Source organism: Artemia sp. Qi Xiang Cuo, chromosome 2, assembly GCF_049724085.1.
Source record: "Artemia sp. Qi Xiang Cuo chromosome 2, ASM4972408v1, whole genome shotgun sequence".
NCBI classification, from domain to species: domain Eukaryota; kingdom Metazoa; phylum Arthropoda; class Branchiopoda; order Anostraca; family Artemiidae; genus Artemia; species Artemia sp. Qi Xiang Cuo.
Genome location: NC_142795.1, coordinates 28,025,313 through 28,045,151, shown reverse-complemented (window position 1 = coordinate 28,045,151; position 19,839 = coordinate 28,025,313). Strand labels below are relative to the sequence as shown.

General features: G+C 35.4%; 1 protein-coding gene and 1 pseudogene across 6 annotated transcripts in view; both read right to left on the bottom strand.

Moving 5' to 3' along the window:
- The window catches only part of LOC148955079 (uncharacterized), a 165,651-nt gene that overhangs the window by 53,034 nt on the left and 92,778 nt on the right, over positions 1-19,839 (bottom strand). For all 6 annotated transcript variants that reach the window (XM_089100113.1, XM_089100123.1, XM_089100080.1 and 3 more), the window contains exons 16-19: positions 12,930-13,161; positions 6,433-6,628; positions 3,307-3,561; positions 1,703-1,906 (exon numbers count right to left, since the gene is read on the bottom strand). In XM_089100113.1, coding sequence (XP_088956239.1) covers positions 1,703-1,906; positions 3,307-3,561; positions 6,433-6,628; positions 12,930-13,161 — 887 coding nt within the window. The remainder of the gene's footprint in view (positions 1-1,702; positions 1,907-3,306; positions 3,562-6,432; positions 6,629-12,929; positions 13,162-19,839) is intronic.
- LOC148955080 (U2 spliceosomal RNA) lies at positions 16,510-16,712 on the bottom strand (annotated as a pseudogene).

The following is a 19,839-nucleotide window of genomic DNA, read 5'->3' as shown; positions in this document are numbered from 1 at the left end:
CTAAGACAGCCAGGAATAAAGTTAAACAGGAATTTAAGCGTCACATTAACATAAATGATTATCAATAAATAAATGGAACCCAAAAACGCACAGAAAAGTCAAGAATGTCATTTGCAATCCACTGAAAACAATTTTTATTTCCCACTTTTTTTTATTTGTCAAAATATCAACAAAAAAAGAAAGAAAATCACCCTAATAACCAAGATTACTGAACAGAAATAATGAAATGTAGATTGAAAGTTTAATATACATTGATTCCTGAAAGTCTTTGTAATTTTGGATTTATTAACGTTATGAAAGAGAAACGTTTATATTGTATTTTGTTTTCAGTAAAGCGCTAATAACGTACTGGTCTTTAGAAGGCATATGGGGCATCAATCATACTCCAATTTGCGGGAGCTTCTGTTCGTTTTAAGTTTAACTGGAATATTTATTGTCGTTTTTGTTAGTTTAACGCTTGAATTACTAGTTGACTTTATTTCTGTTCGTCTTAGGCTTAATGTAGGTCTTTACTTTGCTTTGAGATATTGCTTCCGAGAGAAAAGTTTTTCTTTCAAGTTTCTGTCCGTTTTTAATTGTCATTTGTTTTTGTATTGTTCGTAATAGTCCTATACGTAATATTGGTAGTAGTAGTTGAGATAGTGGTAGTAGTAGTAAATAAAGAGGTAAGAGTCTTAGTAATATTGGTTATACAAGTATTAGTCGGACTAGCAGCTGTAGTAGTAGTTGTAATAGTCCAAGTAGCAGAATTCGTAGCAGTAATAGTCATAGTAGTAGTAGTATTCGTAGCAGTTGTACAAGTCGTAGTAGCAGTAGTGGCAGTAATAGTAGTTGTCGTAGTTGTAGCGGTCGTAGTAGTCGTGGCAGTCATAGTCCTAGTGGTCGCATACAGCCGTGGTTGTAGTAGTATTCTTAGTAGTAATAGTCGTAATAGAAGTATCCGTAGTCGTAGTAGTAATATGCATATATTGCCTTTGGTTAGTTCAAGGTCCCCACCAAATCATGCCCTTTAAGTTTCAACTTAATACCCTAAGGTGTTCCCGATATATTGCTTATACGTCCTTTGAAGAACCTGCATGTACATAGTGTGGTTTTACATAGTTCAACGTTTCCCTCGACGCTCCCTAAAACTTTCCACTTAATACCCTTAGCTTTTTCGAGACCTAGGATAAAAAATACTCCTTTTTCCAATTAACAAATGTTATATGTAAACAATGAACAACATTCATAATTTACTGCCCTCGCCCCTAGGGCTTTAGGGGGCATGTCATCCCCAGATGCATAACTTTTGGACATTTAACTATTTTGAACAAAATGGCTATATTATAATTTTGGTCAAATGTCTTTGAACGGAAGACAGCGAAAAAGGGCATGGGATGGGCTGGTTGTCCTAAAATTTATTTTGACTCCTAAAATAGGGCACTAGAACTTTCAATTTATGACCAAATGAGCCACATTCAAAGTTACTAAGACAACTACTTCCATACGAAATTGTCTGGGGAAAAAAAAAAAAAGACAGAGCCCACTTACTTCTTTACTTATGCAGCTCTATTGCACTGCCTTTGTTAAAATGGGTGAACCGAAAAAATGTTATAAATTCATAAGTTTACATGTCATAGTTTCGTAAGTCTTATAATGTTTTAAGTCTATAGTTTTTAATGTCAAAGCAGATGTCTATAATGAGAAAGCAGAGTGTCATTACCTTAGCAGTGCCATCTGAATGCACAACCAACACTGAGAGATCATCTTTTTTATTTGAGCCACAGCTCCATATAGAAGAGCCATCAATGGAATGAGAAACGAAATAAAATTGAAAGACTTCAAGTCTTGGGATATCTATTTTTCTACCAACGAAAGATGGGCTTCCTCTCGATTCTTGATCTTTGTCTTTTGCCCTTGTCCATAGCTTAAAAAATAAAAGGAAAAAGTCAGGTGGATCATATCTCACTGAGCCCTCGTTTTTACACCAAGAAGGAGAAAAAGAAGAACAGAATGAGAAAATAATTATTGGATTAAATAATTATTATGAAAATAATTAATGAGAGAATATACAAATGAGATGAAATAATAGGAATGATAGGAATAATGGAAGAGAAATGAAAATAATAGGAATACAAATTATAATTTGTATTTTAATATAATTTACTTTATATTACAATAAAATATACTTTATAATAATTTTTAGAAAAGAACAAAAAAAGAAGAAAAAAGAATTATTCGAGAAAAGAAAGAGAATAGAAATTGAGGCTGCATTGGTGATTTCATTTTTTCTCTAACATATAATTCTTAACCCCATGACATCTTTTGGAGTCTTTGGCTTTACAAATCAGATACATCATAAACATGACATTATACAAGTGTTTTTTAATTGAAAGAAGGAAGATAAAAAAGAAAAAAAGTGGTATAAAAATTTCAACCCAAGTTAAACGTTTAGTTTTCGATATTTTTTAAGTATATTTTTTTTATCGTATTTTTTTTTTTATATAGATCTGGCAATTTTTCCTCAAGTACATTACTTTTAATCACCCAAGCTAGGCTTTAAAGGCCTGGTACATCGTAATTGAAACATTAGGAATAATGGAAGAGAATGAAAATAATAGGAATACAAATTATAATTTTCAATGCCTGGTACATTTTCAATGTCTGGTAAATCGTAATTGAAAAATTTGTGTAACCAAAGAAGGAGAAAAAGAAACAATAAAAAGGAATTATTTGTATCATTATAAAATCATAAACAGGATGGATAGTCACCTTCCTTTATTTTATTTTGGCTAATATTTGTTATAAACTCTAATAACAATAAAAATTAATTGTAGGCTTTCTTGGAAAATTGTAAGCTGAAAACAGAAACAACAAAACCTTTAGGCTAAGCAATTTCTTTGTGGAAATATTTTTTAATATTATAAAAGCAAGTGGTTGAGCAAGGTCAATGGAGCCAAGTCAAGCTCGGTCAACAAAGATTTTTCAGTATTTGACATATGATCTGATTCCTGAAAGTTTCATTCACCTACTTTGTACACCTATACTTTCTTTAATCTTGACAACAAGTTATCCAGAAAGCGTCCAAAACCCAGAAAGTTGTCCAAAAACCCTATACACCAATAAAAGTCACAACACTGTAATTAAAAAGAAAAATATTTTGTTTTAATCTCCAGGAGCGCTTTCCACAAAAAGCTCAATAACCTTATTGCTACTCTCCTTTAAGGACCTTTAGATCAACCAGCGACAAATGCAAAAAAGATAGTCATCACCGGATAAAGTCTATATGTATAAAAAGGAAATGCGACAGAAAAGGAAACAACTAACCATCATCGTTCCATCCTTGCCAACAGTAGCCAAAACTTTTCCTTTAGGTCCAAACTTCATGATATTAATCATGGATCCAACATGAGAGCCAACAGTTGCCACTTCACCACTGGTAAGAGACATCATTTTGATTTGATTGCTTTCTGTAGCCCAAGCTACATTTTTACTGGAGGCAGTGAAAGCACAAGCAATTATGGATGAATCCTCTTCAGAACATGCCGCTACTGCTTCGCTTGTAGTTAACCCACGCCTCACCTGTAACAAATCTAGGATATTATCTTCTATATTTACCAGCAGTGTCTTAGCTTACTTGTGTAGGAAATACAAATGAAATCCCACTTTGAAAATTAACAAATTGGCAAAACTTAAAAGGAAAAAGTTGACAAGAAAGGTAAAAATACTGACAGACTATATAGTAGCATATCGCTAGCAAGGTTATTCGGATTATATACTTTCGGTACTGCCTACAAAGATCTTAGTTTGCTCGATTACAGCAATGCTCAAACAAAAAACAACAAAGTTTTGAGCCCATTCGCAATGAGATTCTACTAAAACCGAAATTAAGATCGCACTAAAAAATCAGGATTTTCTGATGGCTGAAAAATTTAACGAAAAATTCAGCAGCTTAAATTAACGGTGGCTAAATAGTCTTAGTAAATTTCATTGCGAATGGGCCTTTAGCAAAACAACCAGGCGACGTTGCTATGCTAATTTCAACTGGTAAGAAACCACTTTTGTTTTTTTCAAAAAAAAAAAAAAAAAAATCACTGAATACCCCCTCCCCCCTCGGAAAAAAATTGATTGTTAGTAGATTTGTTTTATACTATATTACAAACAAATGGTAAAAGTATAGGTAAATATCTCAAGTCAGTTTATTGCAATCAGTTTTGCAGATATATGTTGCATAGACAACAAAACAATATTTTCTGTTCGTTTTAAGTTTCAACTTCACTCCTTATCCCCATTAGAAAATCTTCGTCTTTAAATTATATTTCATTCATTTTTATGTTTTAAAAATATATGTAACACACCTGAAAAAAGATCTTTGTCTAACTTAGGCGAAGAAACTAAAGATGTCAATATGGTTTTTTTTTAAAATAGGCCATTAAATATATGTTTCCTTCACACCTCTCCTAAACTTTCCTTTAATAAGATATCTTTACCTCGATATCTTTGGGGAGTTGCAGAAAAAAAAAAAATCAATTATTTATGGAATATTGAGAAAAATAAAAACAATGATGTTCTGACGAGGCACGCTGATCAGCTGAAAAGCAAAATTTATTATATTTAAAGTGAGGTGGTACCTCAAAGGCAAAACTATTTAAAATTGATTGGGCGGTCTTGCCACAACTTGCACAGCTTGGAGAAGAGATACCAACAAATGACAGAAAACTAAAAGCCAACACCTACTTTCCCCAGAATCTTAGAAAAAACTTTAAACTTCTCGCGTTATGTGCCGGAGACAGAGATATTCGTTTTTAACGAAATTTGCATCATCAGTGTGAATTTTGTTTTTTTCGATTAACTGGAGTAGAATTTTCTTTTTTACTTTTTTACTCTGGAGCAGAACTTCTCGCCTTATGTGTCGGGGACAGAGATATTCGTTTTTAACGAAATTTGCATCATCAGAATGAATTTTGTTTTTTTCGATTAACTGGAGTAGAATTTTCTTTTTTAATTTTTTACTCTGGAGCAGAACTTCTCGCCTTATGTGCCGGAGACAGAGATATTCGTTTTTAACGAAATTTGCATCATCAGAATGAATTTTGTTTTTTTCGATTAACTGGAGTAGAATTTTCTTTTTTACTTTTTTAATCTGGAGCAGAACTTCTCGCCTTATGTGCCGGGGACAGAGATATTCGTTTTTAACGAAATTTGCATCATCAGAATGAATTTTGTTTTTTTCGATTAACTGTAGTAGAATTTTCTTTTTTACTTTTTTACTCTGGAGCAGAACTTCTCGCCTTATGTGTCGGGGACAGAGATATTCGTTTTTAACGAAATTTGCATCATCAGAATGTATTTTGTTTTTTTCGATTAACTGGAGTAGAATTTTCTTTTTTACTTTTTTACTCTGGAGCAGAACTTCTCGCCTTATGTGTCGGTGACAGAGATATTCGTTTTTAACGAAATTTGCATCATCAGAATGAATTTTGTTTTTTTCGATTAACTGGAGTAGAATTTTCTTTTTTACTTTTTTACTCTGGAGCAGAACTTCTCGCCTTATGTGTCGGAGACAGAGATATTCGTTTTTAACGAAATTTGCATCATCAGAATGAATTTTGTTTTTTTCGATTAACTGGAGTAGAATTTTCTTTTTTACTTTTTTACTCTGGAGCAGAACTTCTCGCCTTATGTGCCGGGGACAGAGATATTCGTTTTTAACGAAATTTGCATCATCAGAATGAATTTTGTTTTTTTCGATTAACAGGAGCAAAAATTTCTTTTTTAAGTTGAGGAAAGATCATTTTCTAAAAATGATCTGGTATACCCACTAGGAAAACGCTAAAATCAACTCAAAAGAACAATCATTTGATCAATTTGGCCGCTTTAGGACTCCCCTGCGGTGCTACTCATTTGATTGCCAAGCCTGCCGACAAAATGGACGTATTTACATTGTATTTTCAGTCAAAACACAGATTCTAGACAGCAATCAATGATAGCTAGTTTCTAGGGAGGATTTACTGATGGACCTTTGTCTTTATGACGGTCAGCCGAAGCTGAGGCTCACAAAATGCTTTTAAAATACCGCACTCTCTTAACGCAACAATATCCAGCCTATTGATTCTAGGATATGACAAAGAACAAAGAACAAACAATAGAATATAATTGTTTAATGAATTCTTACTAAAAGTAAAGAATTTTGATTATATAAAACCTTGAAGATGATTCCTTTTAAATTAAAAGTACTTCTTCCTGAAATACAAAGCGACAAGCATTTGACTATTTCAGTATTTGTGGCAATAATTAAAGAAATTCAAATTAAAGCAAAATTAAACAAAAAATACTAGTCCGGTCATAAACTACTTTTAAATTTAACGCGTTCGGTGGTGCTTAGTATCTTCTTAGCATTATGTCAATAGAAAGAAAATATACGAAGCGCAGCCATTAGCTGGACCTATCTACCTCTATGCCTTGACGGCTCACTACTGCAATTTCAAGAGACTCTGGATTATCTGAAGTCCACCGAGCATCCATCTCATATCCTCCCGGAAGAACGTCAGATATCTGTTCTGTTTCCATCTCCCATATAACAAGCATACAATCCTCTGTTCCAGCAAGCACATAGTGTTTTAATCCAAACGCTAGGCAGATTATTTTCCTATAAAAATATGGATCAAAATATCAAAAATAGATGTATAGATATAAAGTGGTACTAGAAAGACATCACATATGAAATGTTACACCCAATATGGGAGAGGTCAAAGAGCGAGGAAAACCGATGAGAGAGGCCATTTTAACAGAAATCATACAGAAAAGAAAAGAAGAAGCATACCATTATACAGGAGCACCATTTCACAAACCTGTAAGCGGAGTGGGGGGATAGCAATTTTGTTATTTTTTTTTCAACTTTCCTCCCATGAAAAATGCAAAAAGAGCTAACTTTCAATAGCTAAAGGGGCGGGGACAGGAAATCCTACCTCCTCCTAATGACGCACCTGCAATTACGTTCTCTATTCGATGCTCTTTCCAAGCATAATAATCATTCCAATTGCGTCCTAGACCAACCCCTCCCTAAACTGAAAGTAGGGACATTAGGGGTTGGAAATAGGAATCAAACAGGGACCAATTGTTATGTTAATAACTGAATATAACCAGCACCTCTATTCAAGTAAGGCACGCTAAAACTTACCCTAAATTGCCTATAATTTTTCCTTCAAACTTTTAATAAAATTTCAATCAAAGCAATGAGCAACATTTTCAATCTCTGAAGCTTACTAGAATGTGGTACAGCATCTCTTGTTTCGTCAAAATACTGATGGTCATTAGGTATATTGTTGTAGGAGCAAGGGTGTTAGGCAATCGTTAAATGTCTTTCTAGCAAAACCAACCGCACGTAACCAAGGTCACTTCAAAAACCTTCTGCAGGATGCAGAGCCCTGGTGACTTGCTTTTTGAATTCACTTCAACGTAGCTACTTCGAATACAATACAAATAAGGAGAAAATTGCATATAAAAAAGGACAATAGATAAGATAAATGATTCAGTTGCCTTTTTAGCCACTTCTTCAGCAGCTTTCAGATCAACTCCTGCTTTCTTTTTCTGGCAGTCTATTCACTCCTTCAAACAGCTGTCTTCAAGTATTTGTCATTTTTACGTCGAGCTTTTAGAGCATCTAGCATAGACTTTACTATCTATACACCAACCAAATCCTTTCATTTCAGAGAATCATCTAGAGTACTGATCACTTCTTCAAAAAGATCGTCTGAAACTGTTTCTTGTACTGACAATTGTTCTTTCTTTCTATTCGCATCGTTTTCTGATGCAGTTATAGATTTTTTCTTCTTTTCAAGGCTTTATTTCAATGCTTGATGATCTTCACTGTCGTGCTGTTTTCTCTCTTCTTATTTTGTATCTTCAAATCTCTCGTCAGCAAAGCATTCAAGATATTTCTCATACGCGAATCAGGCAGACCATGCATAGGAAATAGTCACAGAGGAGATGGGATACAATTTTATTTTTCCACAATACAGCTTTAGTACATCTTTGACGGTCAATTTGGCATTAAGAGTTCTCTCCAGCATCAATGTCTGATGCTAGCTGCATGCATTTTTTAATTCGCAGATACCATGTTTCACATTTGCACTTCCATGTGAAACGATGAAACTAGAATGTGTTAAACTTTTCAAATTAGGATAGCTCCTATCCTTGTTACATGTGAGGAGATGGGTCCAGTAGTTGCCAACTTGTTGGTCATGCTAGTCTTCAGGTTCCAAATGGATCAAACGCTACTCATCTTGTGAACTGCCTTCAATGGTCAAAGGATCTTTTCTCAAATAAGGTGCTGGGAATTTTTGCGTGGACCAGCACGTGTTTCTTCTCTGTAGAGAGAATTTCTTATGTCAAAAATTTGGTACCAGTGATAAAATGTTGCAGACAATCAACAGAAACGCAGCCGTGGAATTTTTGTTTATGCCTTACAAAGCTGCTTCCGTCGTTTCACCGTAGTTGATACTTACAAGAGCCAAGAATACGTCTATATTGCGAATCAAATGACGCTTAGTCTTAGCTTGACCTTTTTTTTAAGTTCATTTTAACCTTTTGATTAATATGGGCTAGAATTTTATCTTTACTAGGTTGAAAGTACTATATGATTTTTGACTCTCCTATATTTTGATTATTACTAATTCTAGTCTATTTATTCGGTTAAGTAGTTGTATAGCAAAACTTTAGGAGTTTTTAAGCATTTTATCCTATGTGCACACAGAATGAGCCGCTAAATATGACTCAGGGAGAGATGTGATCCATGATTTCTCATGCTTTTTTGGCAGTCATGCCATCAGTCTCAGAAGTGAGAAATTTCCTTGAGCTGAAGCAATACCATTCAAAAGGAGCTTATAACAACATTTGATAGCTTAGAAAAGGGTGCAATGATAGGCTACGATTAGAGTAGGGCCTGAAGAAAGTAACAAAACTAAAGCTGCATCACAAACTACAAAATTATGTCTTTTACCAAAGCTCGAGCCATCCCAGCTGTACTCTTTTACGCACACATTAGTAGGGTACCAAAGTTTTCTACATACCAGGAGAGATATATCTATAAGATGTTAAGAAAGATATACTCTTTAGTTGATCTAACAAAAAATATGGAGCTCTGCTGTTCATCACACTGAACTCAGCCTATTTGTTTATTTATTTCCTACGAAAGCATCCCTGTACTAGAATGACATTTTTTACTATCAACTCTTTGCCCCTGTTTCTTCTGTGAAAGAGAAGGAGAAAACATTAACTACCAGCTGTTTGACTCTGTCGGTTCTGAAAAATGATTTTTCTATTTCGTTGTTGTTTTTTGCATTTTTGCCAGTTTTAGTGCAACCATTTATATTGTCGACTCCGAAGTCCGAATTCGGCCCTTTGTGGGCTTGTGATAGTGATCTCTTTGAAATAAATATCTTATCTTATCTCCTAAAAGGGAGTTACCCCACTTTTTCCACCCTGGGCGGAGGGTGGAAAAACTTTTTCCACCACTCCTGAGTTGATCTAACAAAAAATATGGAGCTCTGCTGTTCATCACACTGAACTCAGCCTATTTGTTTATTTATTTCCTACGAAAGCATCCCTGCACTAGAATGAATTTTTTACTATCAACTCTTTGCCCCTGTTTCTTCTGTGAAAGAGAAGGAGAAAACATTAAATACCAGCTGTTTGACTCTGTCGGTTCTGAAAAATGATTTTTCTATTTCGTTGTTTTTTGCATTTTTGCCAGTTTTAGTGAACCATTTATATTGTCGACTCCGAAGTCCGAATTCGGCCCTTTGTGGGCTTGTGATAGTGATCTCTTTGAAATAAATATCTTATCTTATCTCCTAAAAGGGAGTTACCCCACTTTTTCCACCCTGGGCGCAAAAAGTTGGCAACATCCGTTTTGGGTTTTAGGGGTTCATACAATTCACCGATCTTTGCAGAAGTAGGATTATTTGTCGCAACAACCACTTACTATTTGGCTAGAAAATAGGAATAATTATCAAGGACTGGGGTATCTAGAAAAGTTTGGTATTCTGCAAGAAAGATATACCTTGTAGTGCATGTTCAGAGATTCATTCTTTAGTTGAAAAAATATGGACCTCTGCTGTTAACCAAACTGAACTCAGCCTATTTGTTTCTTTTTTACTGCGAAAACATCACTGTAGTGATAAAAAAAAAGCCAAACAACTCGAATTTAGCAGCCTTGCTTAGTAATTATTTGAAAAGATGCAGAATCAGTTGGTTCACATCTTTTTCTTTTGGTTTATCTTATAAACTTTAAACTTAAGTTTCTTGAATGCATTGAAATTGTAACATGTAGAGTACCAAAACACGGTTCGATATCCTAGTAAGGCACTTGTTCCTGTAAATTAAATGGGATAAATTCTTAGTAAATTTGGACCAAAATAAGATAGCTAACAAATAAACATACCATTTAATTTACAGTTCAATCATCTATCTGAATAAAACAATCGTTTGTCGTGGACATTTCTTTTGGAAATTTAGAATATTCTATGATTTTAAGATTCTGGAATTCTCGGGCTTCGGAATTTGAACAACCTAGTTTAGGTTTAGTTTTCAGCTTGGTTGGAATTCTGGTTCTAGGCTACTCCACCCAAAGCTCGGTAGTCTGTCCTAAATCCCTAAGTCTTCCCAAAAAGATTGATTTATAAAAACTAAAGGAAGTGCAAAAATCCAACCAGCGACGATTTTTCTAAATTTCTCAAAGAAATTTCAGCAGTAAATGATATGTTATATTTGGATGCAGCATTGAATTCTGAACTAATTAACATGCTTGTTAGCCATCTCATTAAAGTACAGTATTCTAAATTAAACAAATAAAGACACGGACAAAAAGTGGAAGCAAAAAAAGAGTTCTGAATGCTAGCAATAAATCAAATGCCAGTAACCCATCACACTACAGCAGGTTTTATACCAGGATATTTAATCTTCAATATTTTGAGATGCAAAAAGCTACTAAATTCTAGCTGTGTTCCATGTCCTACTCTTAAAAACAGGTAGGCAAATAGCCCTACAGCAAGTTAAAGTAATTCATACGAATTCACTCTCACAACAACTAGTTGGTCAATATAATAATAATCTGTTCTGTAACACTTTAGTTCCCATCCCAAAGTGCGCACCTATAGGCCTTTCCTGAAATCAGAATATTCCAGAATACATATGACTATACATTTGTAATTTTGGAATCAATAGGAGAAACTGCCATCTAGCACACCATGTAAAAAAGATTGACCGGGCGGGCAGTAACGAAAAACTGCAAATAAAGAAGGTAATGTGTCGGCTAGCTGAGACATTACAGCTACTTTCCAGAAAATATGGACTTGCGTGGCTTTAGGGACCATTAGGGATTTAATATACCAATGTACGGCCCTCGGTATACAGTTTGGTCAAATTTTTTGTTTGCCATTATCTTTTGAGCTTATTTCTCAGCAATCAGCTGGTTACTAATCCAAACAAAGCCAAAAACTTTAGCCTTAGACTATATCTAGACCCATAAAAAGGGAGGGGGCTGGGACGCAATAGCGAAGGCAATAAACAACCTAGGCAATAACCTAGAAGAGCAATAAATGGAAACCATAACGGTAGACTACTACCGAACAAACACGTGCACGGAACGTTTTTAGGAAGGGGCGGTTGGGTACAAATTGGTAAAAGGCCACAAAAGATAACTATATGGACTATTTAACTTCAGCGAAATATAACGGTATACTTTTTTTCCCTATTTGATTTCTGTCCAATAAGCAACCTCAAAAAAGAATAAGAATATTTTTTACTGCTATTACATTTCATTAGTTGATGTAAACTTTTTTTCATCAACCACTTGCCCGACACAAAAATAAAATTTTAGGACTTGATATGTTTGAAACGCCAAATTGAAGCGAAAGCGAGGAAAGTTTGGCAGCCAGAGAACAAATAATTCAAGGAAAATGTCAAATATTTTGGTTGAGATTTCTTTTAAGCCATATTCAGTACAAAAAAGCCTTTAAGAAAACAGGAAATAACTATGATTAAAATCATATAATAAAAAAAAACTTAAAGAAAACATTTTTAAAATTAAAAGTCACCTTTACAGTATGACTGTCAAAAAGCGTTGCTTATTAGTGATTTTTCATTGTTATCTAGCCGAAATGGTCTTAGAACTTGTTTCTATAAGGAACAACAATTGCAGGGGATGAGAGGGATATTTTTTCTCCTCCCCACCCTAGATTTTGAAAGAGCCTTTTTTAAGTATTTTTATTGGAAGATTGAAAAAGTCAAGAAACTGTCACCACTAATTTCCATACTTAATGATTTGCTCACAGCACAAAATATTATTATGCATAAATATGATAAAAAATATATATAAAAATATATAACAGTAAGATGACTGTAATGGAGGTAAACAATTCCATTTTATTCATTGCTTTTCTAATTTTCCTTCTTCAAATTTAATTTTACTGACCCAATTAGATGTTAATATAGCAATAGCTACACACAAAGGAGAAGGGGAGGGTATAGAGAGGTGTTATTCACATTCCCACACTTTCTCTTTGATATTAGTCGAAAGTTATCTCTGGAGTAGACCAAAATCTGATTAGTCAAAACCAAAAACCGGTGACACACACACACACAAAATCAGCCAACTACCGAAGAAATGGGGGAACATAACCTTCCCTACTCACGTGCCTGAACATATTTCATTTTCAAATGTTGCAAATAATGTCGAAGTGCTTCACCCTGTGCGCTTTTCAATAGTACAAATCCCCTTGCAGTTGTAAGTACTATTTTTGATCGATGTTTCCCATTTTTGTGTGAAAAAATCTCTATTTCAGCGAATTCGATAGAAAGTCAATGCCCGCGTGTCATTTCAATTTCATATCCCCAGCTTTTCAGTTAAACACTATCTAAATTAGGCAGACAAAACACAGGTTATTTACCCCGAACGACACCGCCTATCTCCAGTAAACTTTCTGCTTTGGATGTCAAAGATTCTGACCATATTCTTCTCGTCAGCAAAGGCAATTCGGTGTCCTTGGTGATGAATAGCGCTGGTTTTGACTTTCTCAGCCCGAAACAGGCGAGTCATACTGTTCAGTTCTGTCCAGTGATTCCCGGGTGTGCAATCCCAGAGCTCTGCACCACTAACAGAGACAGAAATCAATTTTGTATCTGTAACACCAATAAGATATGATTAATTAATAATTAAAAGTTCCAAATCTAATTTAAGAATAGGTACCAGACAGTCAAAGGTACCAAAAGGGGTGACATGCATTCAGTAGCAGTGGCGGTTCTAGCCTCTCTTGCACCCGTGGCAAAGTCTTGATTAGCGTGCCCCCTCCCTATATTTCCCCAATTTGCTAGCCAAATTTTGACAAAATTTTCTATTTATTTAGATCTGGCTTTTCTGACTTCAGCATCTTCAAAATTATTAATTACCTCGTCCCAACTGATTGCTTCTAATTCTTTAATTGGATATACATTCTTGTTGCTTAAAATTCGATTTAAACGTAGATAATTTCGAAGACCACACTGCCTTTCCATGACGATAAATAAAAAGCTCAAATAGGGATAAAATTTTTTAATAGACAGTGATAAATTTCACAAAAAATACTAGATATTTCGGTCACATATGCATTGACCGTCATCGGTTGTATTACTACTGACGACTGCCACTGCATATGTGACCGAAATATCTAGTATTTTTTTGTGAAGTTTATCACTATTTGAACTTTCTATTTATTCAGCTTAAAACTGCTTAAATTCTGTCTATTTACTCTATTTTCGAGGATTAGTGATGAAGATATGGGAAAAATGAAAAATTCGGGTTCAATTTGCTTTTACTTACTGCGAACTGCGTCTACTTTATTTAAATAAAATTGAAAAAATTACAAAACTATTACATCCGTTAGATTATTTATTTCAAAATTTCCGCCTCTAAAATTTCTGCGTCCAGGGCAAGTGCCCCCTCTGTCCCCCCGCCCTAAAACCGCCTCTGGGTAAGAAACCTAAGATTGATTAGACAGTGAAAGAGAGTTTTTAGGATCGGTCCCAGGCAAATATGTTTAAGTTTCCTAATAATTGGGAGGTTTTTCGATATCTTTATTTTAATTAGGGTAATAAAGCGCATGGAAGTGTAATTTTCTTCAATAAGAACACCAAGATATCAGGCCTAGCAATGTTTAGGACTACTCAGACAACCTTCTAAAAGATAGATTCCAGACAGTTGAGGGCATGCCTGAAACATCCATAAGAAAATCACAAACCTCCACTTGTCACCTCCAGACAGTAAGAATCGAACCAAAGAAGTATCCTTTTAACAAATTAACCAATATGATCCGGATCTCAGCCTTATTTCAGACATTTTAACAAGATTTTATAAAAATTTTCATTTACAAACAAAATTTTCCATTTATTTGAAACTGACTTTTCTTACTCTAGCCTCTGCATTAACTATCTCATATTAATTATCTCTTTAGGAATGAGAATGAAGATATGATAAAAATGAAAATTTCGAACTCAATTACCTTATACTTCTTGCCGACTGCCCCCTCTACCACCCCTTCCTATTCACCTAAAACCGCCTCTGGTACAGTACCGAAGATACAGTCGCCAGCGATAGTAACTAGAATGTCCTCATTGATTGATGACGATTTTTTTTTTTACATGGATAGGTTTTATGCTGGATAGATGACAATAAACTGTTGGTTTTTGGTTTGTAACGGCTATTACGAGGTCATTAATATAAATCATGAGTAGAATTGGCCCTGAAACTGAAATTTGCAGGACACCAAACTCGATTTAAGACACTGAGGAAAAAAAGATCCACGGAGATCCCCCTTCCAGAAAAATAACATTCAAATAAGGTCAAACGATTGATCTGTGAAAGCAATGTCTGTGTAAACCATATATTTATGTATTTAAGGGCTAATTGAAACTCGAAATGAGAGGTAAATTTTATTTAGTAAACTGTATGCTGATTACTCTTCTGTAAATAACACAAAGAATGAGAAAAAATTTGACACAGATTAAATGAGGTTGTTCAAACGATGATTTTCAATGGTCGTTTATTAATTTTTTTTTTTTTTGCAATGACACTGTGAAAATGACGTATCTGTGTAAACTTGTAAATGCTTGTTCAAAGATTATTTTTTTATTTTTAAAAAAAGCTTACTCTTGTAAAAGCTTTTTCAAATTCAAATTTTTTCAAACGAATTGCGGGCGAATTTACTTTATACAAAGGAGACGAAGAATGAGAAAAACATTTGACATAGACATTGAAAAAAGGTTGTTCAAATGATGTGTAACATACAATAAGAACAATCGACAAAATACCGTAAGTCATTTATGGCGTTATTGTAAGTCATTTTATGGCGCGATACGTATGAGTCATGTACCATGACACTGGCTCATGTACCCTCACGTCATGTGATCGCAACGTTGCCAGATAATTTGGACAAACATGTAACCAAAACCAATACCCATCTAATATGTCGCCATGGAGAATGACACTTATGAGATGTATTTTGCGTATAATACGCAGTACGAGTTTTTTTCATCATTCTACCATGGTAGTCTTATTAGTAGTTCTACATGGTAGATTATTAGTCTTTTTTTTGTTATTTTTGCCGACTTGAAATTTTGCTGTTTTAATAAATTTTGAAATTTATTCAAAAAGAAAGATAGCAATTCCCAAGGAAGCTAACGATTTCCACTGAACAGTTGAACCAAATGTAGCTGGTTATAGAAACAACTTATTTAAAACTTTCATAACTGAAACAACCTGTGCGTTTGTTTTTTCTTCTTTTTTTTTACGAAGGCTCAGCCATCCAGGGGGAAGTTTAATGACACAATTTCAGGGACTCAGGTTCCTCCTTCATGGAGACAATAGACAATTTAAATTTAAAAAGGATAAGAGAATTATAGTAAACCCTTTACAGTGGTATAAACCGTCAAACCAAACTCACTTGTAAATTTCACAGGCTTTTAACTTTTGATAATATTATTAGAGAAAAAACTTAAATATGTAATATGCTTCATTTTTTATACAAAATCCAAATGCACAACGCGTGTTAACCGGGATAGTATTTCGAGTTTAGAAGGAATCACCCCGAAGAGAGACAACCCCGTAGGATCACGTTTTTTAAGCTTTTAGCACAGGGCTACTATGTATGGAAGTCAAATCCAATATAACCTAGGCTTATCTTTTTACCGCTTTTCCAGTGAGTTTTTGACTTAGGTAAAAAAAAGGTAAAGAATACGGCACTGGACTTTACAGTCCCTAACGGCGGTGCTAATGTCCGTTTCATGGCCCTTCAGCTAGGAAGTGCAATGGAGGGTTAGGGGCCGTCGATCCTGTGCTTTTGCACACACCCTTCCTGTTTACCTTCCCCAGATATCCCCAGGTACCCATTTCGATCTGGGTCGACTCTGGCTAAGCTTACAAAGTCACGCCCCTGACACCCGTTCCAAACCAAACAGCCAGGAACATCGGGACTCAAACCCCGTCCTCACGGACATAGGATAACCACTCGGCAAGGACGACTCTTTTTTAAACTGACCAGATGAATGCGTGGAGCGATCAGAGCAAGCCCCAACATCCCTCCGGGTTCCAACAATCAGTTTTATATTCTGGGCCCCATTTACGGACGTCTCAGATATTAAGCTCGTATGGACAACACACTACACTTTGATCTTAGCCAAAAGGTCGACTTAGAACGGAAGACCGACTTTTGACTTGAAACTTTTCGAGAGTATTTTTAAAACAAAATCCCTTTTATTATTCATGGAGAATAAAAATACAGGAGGATTTAGAGGGCCATTATCCTAAATTCTTGAGCCCCCTGCCCCTCTATTAGGAGGGGGGCTACTCCCCATAGTCTGTGGCACATCTCCTCTGAATTCGTGGAACATACATAAAAATAATGACCCATATCCACTAATTAATTTCTTAGATATTTACCACGGTTGAGATAAAAGAGACATTACGTATAAAAGGTGCTAAAAATTCCTCTGTAGTGCCATCTATACAAATCAATCTATAGTGCCGCATGTATACATAAAAAAAAACGTTGGTGGCATTATGTATACAAGCTGTTAAAACTACTTTACTCTGCCATCTATACATTTCTATCTATAGTGTCATACCTATGCAGTATCTATACATAAGAACCTCTTTGTTACAGGCATTAGTTAACACTGAGAGGTCACAGGTAAAATAAATCTATGAAGCTACAGACGCTTCCCGGTATGAGAGGGTAATTTTGAAATTTCAAAGAGCAGCCTTTACAAAATTTTACATAATTGCACTATATGCAAAAAATATCGAAACTTTCATTCAATTTGCTTTCTTCGAAAATCAACCATGTCATCATTTGAAACTTGCAGTTAAAATAAATCAAGGCAATCATACACAAAAATAAGCGACAAAGCTCAAGTTGTTGGACTAATAACTTATTTATTAGTAAAAACGAGAGAAAAAAAGTCTTCATAGTAACCACAGACGACATTTCGATCTTAGTTAGCTCACCATTCACTAAGAAATTGTAAGAAATTACAAAACAATATTGCAGAAGGAGTGTATTGACTTTGCCAACAAAATTACTGGATTACGAAAATTCAACAGTACATAACTCGGTAGAATTATTAGTAAAGATGCAGTACTAGTAGTATGCAGTGAAAATATTAAAAATGGAATAGCCCAGGATGTTTCTTCAGAGGTAAAAAGGTTTTTAAAAAAGCGAAGATACCTTTGCGAGCTAAGACTAGAATTTTGGAAGCTACATTGATGACAGTGGTCAAGTATGGCTCAGATACGTGGGCACCTCGGAAGGCGGAGGAGGATTTGATATATGTTTTCCAGAGGAATTGTCTAAGGATTATTTTTGGTTCCAGTTTGACTGTCCGTATTTTAAACAGTAAGCTGCACAAACAATATCGTTCAATCCCGCTTTCTAGGGCTATAATGAGAGAAAGGTTGAGATGGCTAGGGCACATTCTGCGGATGAAGGATGACGGATTGTCAAAGATCGTCCTTTGGAGCCATCCATCTAGGGCCCAAACGAAAAGTAGGTCGTCTCTGAATGGGAGGAAAGTGCGTAGTTGTGTTGGCCTTAGGCGGCTTTGTGCTGTAGTGAATTGTAAGTAGCAGTAAACATTATATACGAATTATATTGTCAACTGGCTGAACCAAGAACACAAATTCAGGCCTCCCGCTAGATTTTTCGTGAAAAATATGAACTTTATGAACTTTTGACCACAAAAATATGAACTTTATGAACTTTGGATTGCGTTTTTTATGAACCAATTATGACCCTGAACTTTTTATTGCACTTTATAAACTTTTGAAAACCTTCTATTGCGCTTCTTATGAACCAGTCATGAACCTAAATTTACAATATGTGCACCTCAGAAACTGTCCGTGGACACAAAAAGCGTCAGTTGGTGTTTTCATCACTGGTGCATATATTCTTCTTGTTTTTGTTGGTTTTTTTTTGTCACGAGTTTTTCAATACAACAGTACAAAATACACCAGTACTAAATATTTCACTCTACTTGTTCCTTTTGGCAAAATATGACGAAATTAAGGACGACTTTCGTTTGTTTACCCTGCTCCGTATCAGATCAACCTCTCTGGCTGCCTTATCTTCTTCGCGCATCTTCCGGCTCAAAGCCTCGGTCACATTTTGTGCAAGGCTTATTTCTACAAAGTCTTTGGCATCTGTATCTTTTTTCAGCTTCTCATTAGCTTCTTGAAGAAGCCTTTCTGCTACTTGTCTCTTCTCCTTTTCAACTGACTTCTCCTCAATAAAATCTTTTCCAGGTGTTCAATGATCTTCTTCTCAGATAACATTTTCTTTTTTCCTCTTCTTCTTTCCTAATGAACTCCTTTTCAGCCTGTCTAGAGCGCTCAGTTTCCGGGCACAGTTTATAGCTCTGGTACACATTTCGCTCCAAGTTCAACAGCTCTTAGGTAATAGGAACTATCTCGGGCCTGTTCTCCAACTTCGTTAGAGCGCCAGAGACTGTCAGTCTAGCATACAGCATTTTCAAATTCATCAATGATTTTTCCTAGGTCATGATCTGTCCTGATCGGTAAAAATCACGTTCAATGTCAGCGTTCCCATGCGACACGTAGAGAGCTGCTTTTACTCTCTTTGAAACAAGTGGATATTTTGTCTGCCCTTGATAGTTTTTCAGACTAAAAACCGAGTTCCATAAAACATCGATCCTTAGGCAAACTTAGCCAAGTTCTTAAGCAAACTTGGTTCCAGCTGGAACAAGTTCCATTCATGACTGGCAGCTTCAGTATTCACACGGAAAGGCATATATCCAACAATTGTCACGAAGTCATTTTTTTTGTCTCCGGATTCGAATCATCCAGCAGCAGATACCAGAAATAATGAAGGACACTTTGGCCTAGTTATTTCTATTCAACCGGGCGGCACGCGGCCAGGTAAGCAGTTCTAGCACTACTCCTGAAGTTCAGAGTATCAACTTTTTGTACCTTCGACAGGCATTCTTCCACGACGTCACCGCATGCCACTTCATCGGATGAAAGAAAATCCCCGCTTGAATGGGAGAGCATAGAAAGTTTTTTTTTTCTTCTGAATATCAGTCAAAGAATTTTGCTTGACAAAACGGCTGGCGATCATCATTACTAGTCAAAACATTTCGTCATAAAGAATGTGGTTAGGTGGTTCTCTACGTTGAAACAACTCTGTAAACTGAGCAAATAGCTTTCCGAAAGATATGATAAAGAGGACTAATACTTTGGTTGTGGTACACTTGAGACTACTCTCTCTCAAGTGAGATACCTCTAAGTGTCTGCTGGACTTCATCAAGTCTTGT